A 15389-nucleotide genomic window follows, 5' to 3' on the forward strand; every position below is an offset into this window, starting at 1 on the left:
TGAATCTCACCCCTCCCCGGGAACGAATCCTGGTTAAGAGTAGGTATAAATCTATAACTAGACCAGTGGTCTTCAACGGGGGCGATTTCGTGAAATTGAGGGGCCCTGGGAGCGGTAAGGAGGCGCTGTACATATTGTGGGCCGTAGGGGGCTGGGCTTAAAAGTGGGACGTAGAGATGAAAAAAGAAACTAGAAGTGCACAGGCGTGCACTGAAACAAACCAAATAATTTCTTCAAAATTAACGCTAACAAACTAGATATAGACAAATTATAGTAAGCTTGCGTCTAAGTTAAGAACAGAAACAACGTTAGAAATTGAGTTTGGGAATACCCTTTTTCTGTGTTTAAATCATTCTTACTCTGTTAATGTAATCGGAAGGTATCTTTTGTCTTTTTGCGCGCGAAAAGGTTTATGATTGTATAAGCAAACTAAGTAATACACTTTTTAGATTATAGTTTATTCTATCTACAATAATAAGGCTAATTGGAAAGGATATGAGACAGCTGTCGACAATGCCCTTGAAAAAAATCCATGTAGAGTCTAGCTCTGTCGACCTCTTATACCTTCAGATAACAGCAGTTATCCTGGGAATGGCTAAAAAGTTTATTCCTAGAACTTACCCTTGTAAAAAGTTAAAAAATTTGGACAGTTGAAATCAACAAACTTGTTATGGCTCGGAGAAGGGCATACAAAAAGGTCCAAAAGAACCTAAACAATCCAATACTCAGGCAGAAATACAACAGACTCAGCCAACTAGTCAAAACGTCTGTTAACAGGGAAAAACGAGAACGTTGGACCAACACCTGTGCAAGGTTAAACCTAAGGGATAACTCTAAGGCTTGGAGTCTTCTGAGAAATCTCGAAAATGCTGGTCGTACGAAAACCCCATTATCTTCACCCAGTGGGGTAACCATTTCATCAAAGAAGAAAATTGCCACCTTGTTGAACAAATATTTTGCTAAGATCAACAAGGCTGCCAAGAAGTCTCCAATGTCCAAAGCCATTGATAAATTTCGCAAAGCTGATGAAAAAAGACCGAAAGGAACCACAGACCGAAAGTGCTGAGGGAACGATGAACTCCCCCTTCTCGATAGGCGAGCTTAATGCTGCCATAAGGAAATGCCAGCTTAAAAAGGCTAACGGGCCGGATGGTATCACCCCCGAAATGCTCAAGCATGTAGGGGGATGGGAAGGGCCGTACTCTTGGCATTTGTAAATAGAACCTGGGCTGATGGTCATCTGCCCAGGGCCTGGAAACGTGCCACCATTATTCCTATACCAAAAAAGGGAAAAGATGCTTCCACTGCTGAGGGTTACAGACCCATCTCACTCACATCTTGTGTGGGAAAGATGGCTGAAAAAAATGGTAAATGAGCGTCTGGTTTGGTACCTTGAGAGTGCCCGTCTTATAGCTCCAGAACAGGCTGGTTTCAGGGCATGAATGTCCGCTATAGACCAAGTCAACATCTTTGTGCATAGCGTTGCAGATAAATTCCAAAGAACCGAAAGCACATACGCAGTTTTCATTGACTTCAAACAGGCATATGATAAAGTATGGCGGCCTGGTTTGCTTCATAAGATAAGAGCCGTGGGGGTGCAGGGACGGATATATTACTGGATTAGAGACTTCCTACAAGAGCGTACAATAAGAACAAGAATGTATGGAAAAGTCTCAGGGGAAATGACCCTCGAGCACGGCTTCCCCCAGGGCTCCGTCCTGTCATGCGCCCTTCTCACGGCCTTCATAAATGACCTACCGGCTCAGCTTAAATGCCAAAAGCTGCTATATGCTGATAATTTTGTCCTTTGGAAATCCGGAAGGAGCGAAACCTCTATACAAAAAGTGTTGCAAGAAGATCTCCATACGCTCTGCTCATGCACACAAAAATGGAGGCTAGAAATAAACACCTCCAAGACGGTCTATTCTCTGTTCACGCTCGGGACTGGCATTCTCGGGCAACCTTTCCGGCTCTCCCTCAACGGAGTGGCTCTCAGCATGGAAAAGCAACCCAAGTACCTTTAACTTTAGATCGCAAACTAAAAATGTGTGAGCACATCCAGGATGTTGCAAGAAAGGCCTCAGGGAAACTTTGCATTGTGCGGAAGCTGGCATCCACGAAGTGGGGAGCCCGAGCAGACATGCTCCGATCCCTGTATTTAGGACCAGTCCGATCACAGATAGACTACAGCCTACCTGTGCAAATTTATGGCTCTAGGACTGCTCTTGAACAACTTGATAAAATACAATCCCAAGCACTAAGACTTGTCTGTGGAACCTTTAGGACAAGTCCAGTCAATACGGCTAAAATAATGGCTAATGCAGGTCCACTAAACCTTAAGAGGGAAAGGTCAGTACTGACCTTCTTCGAGCGCTATAAAAGGCTGGATGAATACTTCCCAGCTAGAAAACTAGTGGATGGTTGGAGATGCAGAAGACGTATTCAGATGCAGTCTTTTATGCATCATACCACTAGACTATCTGAAAAAGCTGGCCTCTCCACCAACCAACAAAACATTCAAAGTTTTCATCCCCTTACCATTGGTGTCGCCCAACGACCCCAGACATACGTTTGAAACTAGTAGACTCTAATGTCACTAAGCTAAGTCGTTCATCTAACTTTGGAGACCATTAATACCTTCAAGCCCAGTGCTATTTTTGCATAAACTGATGGGTCGGCATCGATAGATTCTGGAAGAGCAGGCTATGGAGCCTACATCGACTTTCTTGGCTCTCACTCAGTCAAAATCTTTGGACCATGTGGTAGTGTTTGCAGTTTCGATGCGGAGACCATGGCAGTCTGTGAAGCCTTAAAACTCGGCGAGGGAAATTTGAGGGCAACACATATTGTTGTGGTCACTGACTCAAAATCTGTACTACAGGCTTTGCAAAGCCCCGGACCATGGCCTCCCAATATCGACACTGTCATCATGGCTTCACACAACATAAAACAACGCTATGGCGTCCCTGTAATAATGAAGTGAGTACCGAGTCACATAGGTGTGACTTGGCCCACCAGGGAGTGCAAATTCCACCCACTGAACAGGCTGTACGTTTTCATCATGCTCTGGCTATAATTCAAAAAACAGAAATGGAAAAGTGGTTTGAGTCCTGGACAAGTCTCAAAAAGCCCGTGGAGTCTGGGAGCGCATGAAGCGCCCTGACCGCACTTCCCCGTGGTAGAGGCTGTCCAGGCCTGAGCAAGCTATTATAGCACAGTGCAGGACAGGCCATTGTCTTGTTGGGTCATATTTTCACGGCTATGGCCAAATTTCGATTCACGGTGCCCCCGCTGCGGGGAAGAAGAGGAAACCGTGCCTATAATTTCTGTTTGACTGTCCCAGACTTGCTGAACTCCGTCTCGACAGGTCTGGGAAACCCTAACTTCTCGACCTGTATGGCGACATTTATGCACTACGCAAGACAGCAGGGTCTCTGTCTCGGGCTTTTGCAAGAGAGGATTTGAGTTTGATGATGATGATGATGATGAGGATGATCTACAATAATCTACAAATGTTAGTATAGTAATATATAAATGCTTATATAATGAACATACAATGATCTCCAAAAGCTAATATTCATGAGCAGCACATGTACACTCTACTAGTCAAACAATATTATAAGAGAAATTGGCAAAAGCAGAATATGTTTCATGGGCGTAGCCAGGTGGGGGTTTGGGGTTTCGATTTATATTTTGATTTTAAAACCCCTTCCGAAATTTACTATAAAACCCCCTCTTCAATATAAAAAAGCATATTACACACTGAAAATGCTATGACAGACTTTGTTGACTGATTTTTTGCTTTGATTTTGTTTATTCTAGGTGAGATTTTAATACTAAACCATCACTTTCCCCAGCGCAGCCAAAGGGGTTTTGAGTTTAAACCCCCTTTCAGCGAGGTTTAAAAGCTCAAAAATACCTCGTCAATATAAAAAAAGCAAATTACACACTCCAAATTCTATGAGTGTAGCCAAAGGGGGTTTTGAGTTTGGAGTTTAACCCCCCCCCCCTTGTGCTGTTTGAAGCTAAAAAAAATACCTCATCAATATAAAAAAAAGCAAATTTTACACTCAAAAATCTTTTAGAGTATCAAAGGGATTTGAAGTTTAAACCCTCTTCAGCGGGGTTTGAAGCGAAAGAATACCTCTTCTATAAAAAAAAACAAATTACACACTCAAATTGCTATGAGCGTAGCCAAAGAGGGCCTTTTCATTGGGGTTTGATGCTAAAAAACATACCTCTTCAATATAAAAAAAATGTAAATTACACACTAAAATTCTTTGAGCTTAGCCAAGCCAAATGGGAGTTTTGAGTTTAAAACCCCTCCTCCAGAGGGCTTTTTAAAAAAATTAAAACTACTTCAGATATTTTGAGTTTAAAATCCCCCTACAGAGAGTTTTGATATTAAAACCTCCTCTTCAACATTATTCTAAAGCAAACTACACTCACCAAATTCTACGAGAGTAGCTAAATGAGGTTTTGAATTAGTTAAAAAATACCTCCATAGATTTTTTTAGTTTAAAACCCCACAACAAATGATTTTGACGATAAAACTTCCCTTTTGGATATAAAATCTAAAGCAAACTACAGTCACCTAATTCCAATAGTGTAGCCAAGAGAGTTACAAAATTTCTACCAGTGGCTGGACTCCAATAATAAAGTGCAGTGGATAGTCATCTGCCGAAATTGAGAAGGACTAAATGTGACACAACAAAGATGGCTAAGACGGATTTTTGGAGTTAGTTATAGAGATAGGGTCTCAATCAAGGAAATGCTATGCCGAACTGGGAGTCGACCCCTTGGTAAGGTTGTGACAGAGCGTCGCATGAGGTTTGCAGGACATGTATTCCGACAAAATGAATTACGCATAATAAGAGTTGCAATAACATGGAGGCCATTACGAGGAAATCGCAAACAGGAACGTCCTAGTACAACTTCACGCCACACTTTTATAGAGATTCTCAGAGCAGGTGGGAAGAGGCTTCAGACATTGTCAGTGACAGATTTTTGTGAAAACAGCTTGCCACCCAATGAGCCGAACGGCGCGGGAGGGTCTAAGTCAGTAAAAAGAGCACAGGTTTTAAAATAAAACTTTTTAATAGCAGAATAATGCACTGCAGATACCTCAGAATATGCATTTTTTAGGCTTTCAATACCGGAAATAATGCTTGACGGCTGGGCTTTGCCCCGCGCTGGCGGATCTCATAGCGCTTCCCCAGACCCCATTACTATCAATAGCTATTGTAAATTTAACCTTTAATTTTTCATTCAGAAATATTGCAATAGTTTTAAGTATCTATAATAGATTGTTCTGGATGTTTTGTGAAAAAACAAATCAATGCCAATGAATATTTTTTTGCTCTTCTAATTATATTAGATTTTATTTCCATGCTTAAACGTTGCAAGAAACACATGATCTTTAATATATTGTTCCGGTTTTTTAATCTAAATAGCATATAAATGCTAAATAAAAATATCTATACTGATTTATATTTCATTAACTATAAAGTTGTTCCGGATATTGTTTTATAAAAAATAAATTATGTCAAAGGATTGTTTGAAATCGCATAATTGACTAATATTACACTTATATTCTTTGATACTACGTCACTATAGTTTATTTATCAATATCAATTGTTCCGAATTCTTAAATTAAAACAAATTTATGTCAAATATTTTTTTTTTCAAAAATATCGACAATAGGTTGTTCAGGATTTTAAAATAAGAAAGTAATTTACTAGAAACGATTATTGAAAATAACTTTTTTGAATTATTTTACAGTTAATTTTCTTGCCGAAACATAATAAAAGTTGTTTAATCGGTAAAGAATGTTCCGGATTTTGTTTCGAAAAAGAAATCGACCTATATTACCTTAATTTTCTTACAAATCGTCGCCAAAAATGATCCGAATTTTGTTTGAAAAATCTAATAACGCTATTAAATGTTTGAAATCCCTCTTCTAATAAATAAAACAAATAATTTTTTCATTTACGAAAATTGATTGTTCCGGATTTTTTATGAAAAATATTTTGACTCTATGTAAAATCGCAATTCTCTCTTACTCTACATTTAACTTTCTAGCTAAAACGTTAGAAAATCTAATTATCGTTAATATTCTGTTCCGATATTTAAGGAAAACAACTTCCTAACACCAAAGTATTGTTTGAAAATCTCTCCATAAGGCTATGGTACATCTAATTTTCATAACAAACCATCCCACAAATTTATTTTACGGAATTTGAATAATCTGGAATTTTTATTTTCTCTCACTATATATACAAACATCCGGAACAATCTATTATAGAAACTTAAAACTAATGCAATATTTCGGAAGGGAAATTAAATATTAATCAGATTTTCAATAGCTTTTAGTCTTTTTTTTCCTCGCTATTAACATGACGGACAGACAGACTGACAGACAAAACAAAAAAAGCGTCTTTAATCCTTATATATATATATATATATATATATATATATATATATATATATTGTTATAAACTTGGTGGTGGCACAGATGGGGGTAGTGGTGTGAGTGTAGTCAGCCGACGCAATTCGCCCCAGGCCAGCGCTAGACGAGCGATCAACCGTGACGAGCTACGACGGTCAACCGAGTCGAGTATCAACAGGACGGTACGGGAAGGATCGCCGTCGTGAACAGAGCTCATGAGCGTCACGAGAGTTGTAGTCATCTGACCACCTAGAAACGTCGAGCGGCGTTCTGTCCGGTTCGAGAAGGCCAGTAGGGACCCTATATAAAGAGCGGAGGTGTCGCAGTCAAGACAGTCGAGAAAAGGGGCTCAATACAGCAAGGTTCAGAAAGCGGGTTCACAACAGGAGTTCAGAACACGGTCGACTACAGCACAGTTCAACGGTGTGGTTCTGTACGGAGCATTACGACGGTTCAGTGCGGAGTACTGTCAAGTACAGTTGAGACGAACGGCGTCTTGATCTTGGTCTGTGATCGAGTCCGACACATCGAGCCCAAGTGTGTGAAGTCAGTCCCGAACTGTTGAACCCAGTGCAAGCCCGGAACGAGACGGAGAGGCCAGTGCAAGACATGATACGGCGGAACGGTGTTATCGGAGAGATATTTGTTATCGCAGAGCTATTTGTACTGTTCTACGTGCTGCCAATTGTACAGTATTGGCTGTTATTTATGGACATTAAACCTTTACGTTATTTTGGAGCCCTGACTTGTCAAGTTCTTTAAGTTGGTGGTGTATGGTGCAGTTTGCAGAGAGCCTGGATAGTGAGATTCGTAAAAATATATATATACTAGACATATGTTACCCGCGACCCGCGGGTCTTTATTTGCGCATTACTTTCGATATAGTCACTGAGAGTGTTTTGTAAACAATTAGAAGAAATAATAATGTAATAAGTAAAGCGAATGTGTCAATGTAAAAATAGTGTGAATGAAGCTATCAAATCAAAATAGCTAATAGGCTTAACTCCATTTTTTTTTTCAAATTAAAACATTTGCTTGTAGGCCTACATATGTTTGATTAAAATTTGAGATGAATAGACTAAATTTTGTATGTTCGTGTGTATAAAGTATAAAGTAGATCTTGAGGTAGACATAGATCTAAATCTACACTAATCTAGAGTTAAAAATTGGCTTTTATAGAGTTCATTCTGTGCTGCGCATGCGTGAACTTTTTTTCATGAATGAATATAGGCCTCAACACGGCTACGCAGCTTTAGCGAACAGCGAACGAATGTATTAAAAATGCTTTAGAAAAACAAATTTGAATGTTTATTTGATTAAAATATGAAGTGAATGGACAATAATTAGTATGTTTATGTGTTAAAGCATAAAACTATCTTGCGAAAAGAAGTGTTATCAGTCTTAGAGTTCAATAAGAGTTTTAGGCCTAGGAATAGACTCAGTAGAGAGATGTGTTAATGTAATGTGTAACCATTTGGTAATGTCTAATGAAAGAATGTTCACCAGGAAATCTGTAGTCACAGATATCAGGAACTAATTTATGTAAAAAATGCTTTTGAATAATCTAGTGGATTGGATTTAGATGTATGTTAAACGTAGCTAATGATTCTTTCACGTTATTTCTCTTTCGCTACGAAAATAAAATTAGTTTTGCGAAAATGGGTTTACCCGAAGTCGATCCATTCTTATCTATTAAAAACGAAAAGAGCGATAGCTTTGTTAAATGAACGGGGTTATCAAGTGTACAATTAAACGAAATAATTTTTAGTACGCGATTCATGAATGAATATAGATCTAGGCCTATCTCAACTCGGCTTCGCAGCTTTCGTAAATGAATGTAGCTTTAGAAAACCAAATTTGAATGTTTATTTGATCAAAATATGAAATGAATGGACTTTAATTAATATGTTTATGTGTTAAAGTATAAAACTATCTGTGAGAAGAGAAGTTTTATCATCTTAGAGTTGAATTAGAGTTTTAGATCTAGGGATGGGATTATAAAGTAAACAATTAAACGAATTAATATTTAGTACGCGATTCATTACGGTATTGTCTAACGAAAGAATGTTCGTCAGGAAATCTGTAGTCACAGATATCAATAACTAATTTTTGTAAAAAAAATGCTTTTGAAACACAAAATAATTTTATTATATAATGAAATCAATGGATCTTCTTTTGTATTTTCATGTGTCAAAGTAAAAAACTATCTGCGCAAAGTGCATTTCTTAAAATTAGATCTAGGTCTAAATCCTTTCGATCTTTTTTCTTATGTCAACATTGTAGACATGGCCTAGATCCATAAAATACTATAGCTGTAATAGAGTCGGACAACTTTATTTTTTTTGAGGGTCTTAAGTTTGTTTTAGGGCTACAATACATACACTACGGTCTAAGTTAGTACCCAAGGAACATTCCTGCCTAGTTTTATCAAGATTGGCCAAGCGGTTTTGATGTCTATAAGTAACATACATACATACATACATACATACATACATACATACATACATACATACATACATACATACACCTCACATTCTACTTTATAATATACTAGACATATGTTACCCGCGACCCGCGGGTCTTTATTTGCGCATTACTGTCGATATAGTCACTGAGAGTGTTTTGTAAACAATTAAACGAAATAATAATGTAATAAGTAAAGCGAATGTGTCAATGTAAAAATAGTGTGAATGAAGCTATCAAATCAAAATTGCTAATAGGCTTGAATCCATTTTTTTTTTCAAATTAAAACATTTGCTTGCAGGCTTACATAGTGTTACGAATGAACAGTGACAGGTAGAGGTCACTATGTGTGACCCCGGCGAGATGACACAGCACCGAGTGTTATCTGGAATCTATGCATGTAAACAAAGTCAAGATGGGACGTGCCTCACGTGTTGTTCCAGAGGACGAACAGATTTACGAAGGGGGGCATTGTGACAAATGAACAGTGACAGTTAGAGGTCACTACGTTTGACCTCGGCGAGATGACACTGCAGCAGGCATCCTCTGGAATCGACATGTATAAACAACAACAGGATGTGATGTTTCCTCCCATGTTGTTCCAGAGGGTACTAGCAGTGTTTTTGCAACAATAGACAAGCGATTAGGGACTCTTTATAAACCAGAGAGTTCATGTGAAAAGAGTCAGTACAGTCGTTGATACTGTTCTCTACTGTGCGAGACAGTAGAAGAGAGTGGACTTGAGCCGTTACAGTCGATACAGTCGATGTAAGACGTATACGCTACATGTTACAGTGACGAATTGTTATAGTTATAATTCAATAAAGTTATATAAAGCTGAAAGTTGAGTCGTCAAGTTCTTTGCAGTGTTTCTTTTATTTGTGTGCCTAGTACATTTAGCCAGAAAATCAGAAATACGTAACAATATATTTGATTAAAATTTGAGATGAATAGACTAAATTTTGTATGTTCATGTGTATAAAGTATAAAGTAGATCTTGAGGTAGACGTAGATCTAAATCTACACTAATCTAGAGTTCTGTGCTGCGCATGCGTGAACTTTTTTTCATGAATGAATATAGGCCTATCTCAACACGGCTACGCAGCTTTAGCGAACAGCGAACGAATGTATTAAAAATGCTTTAGAAAAACAAATTTGAATGTTAATTTGATTAAAATATCAAATAAATGGACAATAATTAGTATGTTTATGTGTTAAAGCATAAAACTATCTTTGCGAAAAGAAGTTTTATCATCTTAGAGTTCAGTAAGAGTTTTAGGCCTAGGCCTAAGCCTAGGAATAGACTCAGACCTCAGAAGAGAGATGTGTTAATGTGTAACCATTTGGTAATGTCTAATGAAAGAATGTTCGCCAGGAAATCTGTAGATATCAGGAACTAATTTATGTAAAAAATGCTTTTGAATAATCTAGTGGATTGGATTTATATGTATGTTAAACTTAGCTAATGATCCTTTCACGTTATTTCTCTTTCGCTACGAAAATAAAATTAGGTTTGCGAAAATGGGTTTACCCGAAGTCAATACATTCATATCTATTAAAAACGAAAAGAGCGATAGCTTTGTTAAATGAATGGGATTATAAAGTGAACAATTAAACGAAATAATTTTTAGTACGCTATTCATGAATGAATATAGATCTAGGCCTTTAACTCGGCTTCGCAGCTTTCGTAAATAAATGGAGCTTTAGAAAACCAAATTTGAATGTTTATTTGATCAAAATATGAAATGAATGGACTTTAATTAATATGTTTATGTGTTAAAGTATAAAACTATCTGTGCGAAGAGAAGTTTTATCATCTTAGAGTTGAATTAGAGTTTTAGATCTAGGGATGGGATTATAAAGTAAACAATTAAACGAATTAATATTTAGTACGCGATTCATTACGGAATTGTCTAATGAAAGAATGTTCGTCAGGAAATCTGTAATCACAGATATAAGGAACTAATTAATGTTAAAAATGCTTTTGAAACACAAAATTGAAGATTAATTTTATTATATAATGAAATCAATGGATCTTCTTTTGTCTTTTCATGTGTCAAAGTAAAAATTAATCTGCGCAAAGTGTATCTCTTAAAATTAGATCTAGGTCTAAATCCTTTCTATCTTTTCTCATGTCAACATTGTAGACATGGCCTAGATCCATAAAATACTATAGCTGTAATAGAGTCGGACAACTTTATTTTTTTTTAGGGTCTTAAGTTTGTTTTAGGGCTACAATACATACACTACGGTCTAAGTTGGTACCCAAGGAACATTCCTGCCTAGTTTTATCAAGATTGGTCAAGCGGTTTTGATGTCTATAAGTAACATACATACATACATACATACATACATACATACATACATACCCCTCACATTCTACTTTATAATATAGATTTATATATATATATATATATATATTTATATAGTCTAACTAGCCCATCAAATGAAATGCTAAAAGATCTCACTCGGTGCACCAATGTCTATGAACCCTCAACAAGCTGCTCGTATAGATGATATTTTTTAGTCTAACTAGGCCGTGTGACGTAGAGAATTTTTTTCCTTTGACGTCAAATGGAATAAATTCTTTAAATGAAATGCTAAAACAACTCGGTATAGTATTGTTTATTAAACCTCGTAATGTGACTCGCATTTTAAAAAGACATAATAGCTAGATTTAGATCTAATCTAGATTTTGTTTACACTATAGCATAGGGCCGCAACCACACCTCTCCACCGAACTCGGTTCTAAGCAGCTTTCTTCATTTGCTCCCATGTCATTCCAGTACCCTCAGCTTCACTGATAACTGACCTCTTTCAGGTTTGCTTGGGTCTGCCCATTTTCCTATCCAGCTCTATTTTCGTTTTATGATATCTTGGGCTATGGGCTTTTGTCTAGTTCACTTCCACAAATTGATAGTAGTTATCTTTTCTGGCCACCTAATTCCTAATATCTGGCGTAGGCATCTGTAAACAAAGGTCTGGAGCTTTTCCATATTTATTTTAGTGAATCTCCAAGTTTCTGAACCGTATAGAAGAACAGACAGCGCCAGATTGTTGGAAGAGTTGAAAAGGCGAATCTAGCTTTATTGATCCGAATTAGTATATCATCATCAGCTCCGCCGTCTTTACCAATTTTACTTCCCAGATATGTCAAGTGGTCCGTATCAAGGATATTCTCTCCCTGTAGCATGATTGGGTTCTCTTGTCTGTTGTTTATCCTCATAAATTTTGTTTTCTTTTTGTTGATTAGAAGTCCAGTCTTTTTCGCTATTTCTGAGAGTCTGGTCAGTTTGGTCTGAGCATTTTGTTGTGTATGGGAGAGAGGGCAGATGTCATCGGTGAAATCCAGGTCCTCTAAATGTTGTGTTAGTGTCCATTGTATGCAGCTTTGATTATCTAAGACTGTCTGTCTCATGACCCAATCAATCACCAGCAAAAATATCAAGGGCTAAAGCATACATCTCAGTCTTACTCCTGTTTTTACTTGAAAAGAGTTGGTCAGCTTACCATTGTGTATTACTTGGCATGATGAGTCAATTGACTCGTAATGATTCTAAAATCTTGGTTTAAACAACACTAAAGACTTGGTTCTAAAATCTTGGTTTAAACAACACTAAAGACTTGGTTCTAAAATCTTGGTTTAAATAACACTAAAGACTTGGTTCTAAAATCTTGGTTTAAATAACACTAAAGACTTGGTTCTAAAATCTTGGTTTAAACAACACTAAAGACTTGGTTCTAAAATCTTGGTTTAAATAACACTAAAGACTTGGTTCTAAAATCTTGGTTTAAATAACACTAAAGACTTGGTTCTAAAATCTTGGTTTAAATAACACTATAGACTGGTTCTAAAATCTTGGTTTAAATAACACTAAAGACTTGGTTCTAAAATCTTGGTTTAAATAACACTAAAGACTTGGTTCTAAAATCTTGGTTTAAATAACACTAAAGACTTGGTTCTAAAATCTTGGTTTAAATAACACTAAAGACTTGGTTCTAAAATCTTGGTTTAAATAACACTAAAGACTTGGTTCTAAAATCTTGGTTTAAATAACACTAAAGACTTGGTTCTAAAATCTTGGTTTAAATAACACTAAAGACTTGGTTCTAAAATCTTGGTTTAAATAACACTAAAGACTTGGTTCTAAAATCTTGGTTTAAATAACACTAAACACTTGGTTCTAAAATCTTGGTTTAAAAATATTTCAAGCTCTAGAACATCATGAAATCGGATTTTCAGTCTTTTGAGATCTAAACGTGGCGGACAGAGTATCGGGTTTCCTTCAATCGCGAAGCGACTATGAATCATTTCAAGGAAATGAGATGACAGTATAGGCATTAGCTATGATCTGAACTAAATCGCCCACAACGTAGTCCCCCCCTTTTTACGCAGCTGATGTATCCGAAGGAACGGCAGTACAGATACAACTGGTGATCAGAGTATTGTGCTGCAAGTTGCCTTAGGCTCACAGGTTATGGATTTTTCTACATAGTTAACTCATGAAGTCTTTGCCCTTTTGCAAGGCATGAGAGGTTTGAGAGTTTTCCTTCTTTTAGCTGGGTAGCCAGTAAACTTACTGATTTAGACAGATTGACAGACAGAACACAAAAAAAAAGTTATAACATTTTTCCCCTTTTAGGATCAGCTAATAAATGTGTCCATTCAATTCTTCCTAGACTTCAAGAGATTTGATTTCCTGTGTGTAGTACAATGTGACCAGCAATAACTCCGCATTGCTCTCCAGGCCTACACTAAATATAGTTTAGGGGAAATAATAATGAAATCAAACCATGGAATAACCATAATTTTGATTCGGGACATATTTCATTAGACCTGTGTCTCACTGACCTGTGTCTTACTGGCCTATGTTTCACTGACCTGTGTCTCACTGGCCTATGTTTAACTGACCTGTGTCTCACGAGCCTATGTTTCACTGACCTGTGTCTCACTGGCCTATGTTTCACTGACATGTGTCTCACTAGCATATGTTTCACTGACCTGTGTCTCACTGGCCTATGTTTCACTGACATGTGTCTCACTGGCCTATGTTTCACTGACCTGTGTCTCACTGGCCTATGTTTCACTGACATGTGTCTCACTGGCCTATGTTTCACTGACCTGTGTCTCACTGGCCTATGTTTCACTGACCTGTGTCTCACTAGCCTATGTTTCACTGACCTGTTTCTTGTAATGTTCAGACATTCTCTTCCAATAACTTGAACACTTGTATTGTCACCAGCTGAAAGATGATGACCTTTGAACTGTAGCCAGTACCCACCAGACACAGGTCCAAAGTGTGGACTGAAAGATTGAATCTGTGGAGACTGAAATGGAATGTGAACAGAGTTGAAATGTATTCTTGTACAACATATCTACAGACTACATTGGATTGGAGATTCACTTTATAACATTCACATACTTCCATTTTTTCTATGCCTACACATTTATATTTTTCTCTTGAATAGTTTAAGTCAAGACATGGGCGTAGCAGGGAGGCGTTGGGGTTCAAACGCTCCTCCTCAAAATGAAATCCCCCTAGCAACGGGGTGAATTTTTGTGACTGTTTCTACAATTGCAAAGCTTCTATCAACTCACTCTGTTTGTCTGGTAAAATGTTTGTACATGTTATTTCTCCCACACTTTTGCAGTATTATTTATTTTACCTGACAAAACAAGAATCAATAAAAAAACAAGATTACTCAGAGGCGGCCCCCGTCGGAGTCGGATCCCCTTCGGATCCGCCTATTCGCAAGGAATGTTCAAGACGATATTTAATTTTGATTGTCAAAAGTAATAATGTTTCATAGATTCATTTGCCTCTGTAAAAAAAGTTTTTTTTCTGTTTTACATGTTTCGGATGTTCGGATTTAAAAATAATTAACTTCAGGCTGGACGATGGAGGATGGCGGCGAGCAGGGTATGACCCTGCCTGGTCGTTATGTTTGTGTACTAGACAGTCGTTCGGATTTATCGATGATCCTTGGTTTAAACCCTGCCCGCTTTGGACTAGGAAGTAAACTATCTTTAACTCTGAAGGAACATCCGAAAAATTAAAACAAACAAACAACCCGGGACCGTCGAAATAATCAGTTCAGTATGATAACCGCAAGACCAGGCATTGCTCTTAAGTTAATAACAAACTGGTTACAAACTAATAGCCTATTATTGATAAAGAGATATATTACACATTACGGCATGTCTTCTCTACCGGATATGTACAATATATCACATGAGCGATTTTAGTAATCTTTCAGCTTTGATATATCGTGCTTGTACTTCGATGTCTCAGCACGGCTATCAACTGAGCTATTGGCATTTTCATTTAAACGTAACTAGGAAAAGGATGTAGATTTACATAAACTTCTGATTTAGCACTCTTAAGATCTATATCTACTAGATCTAGATCTATAATATAAATTTGGAATAATTTACATGTAATTTACATTTGATTTACGAAAAAAAATCCTAGATAAT

The 15389-nt window shown here is 37.3% G+C and overlaps 1 protein-coding gene across 5 annotated transcripts in view; it reads right to left on the reverse strand.

Annotated features, from left to right (window-relative positions):
* LOC106054183 (hepatocyte growth factor receptor-like) overlaps positions 1-15389 on the reverse strand; it is a 191692-nt gene that overhangs the window by 87902 nt on the left and 88401 nt on the right. For all 5 annotated transcript variants that reach the window (XR_008777362.1, XM_056025509.1, XM_056025507.1 and 2 more), the window contains one exon: positions 14094-14239. Coding sequence is in view for 4 of the 5 variants with exons in the window: in XM_056025509.1 (XP_055881484.1) it covers positions 14094-14239 (146 nt within the window). In the remaining variant the exon portion in view is untranslated. The remainder of the gene's footprint in view (positions 1-14093; positions 14240-15389) is intronic.

Source organism: Biomphalaria glabrata, chromosome 4 (genome assembly GCF_947242115.1).
Source record: "Biomphalaria glabrata chromosome 4, xgBioGlab47.1, whole genome shotgun sequence".
Classification (NCBI taxonomy): Eukaryota; Metazoa; Mollusca; class Gastropoda; family Planorbidae; genus Biomphalaria; species Biomphalaria glabrata.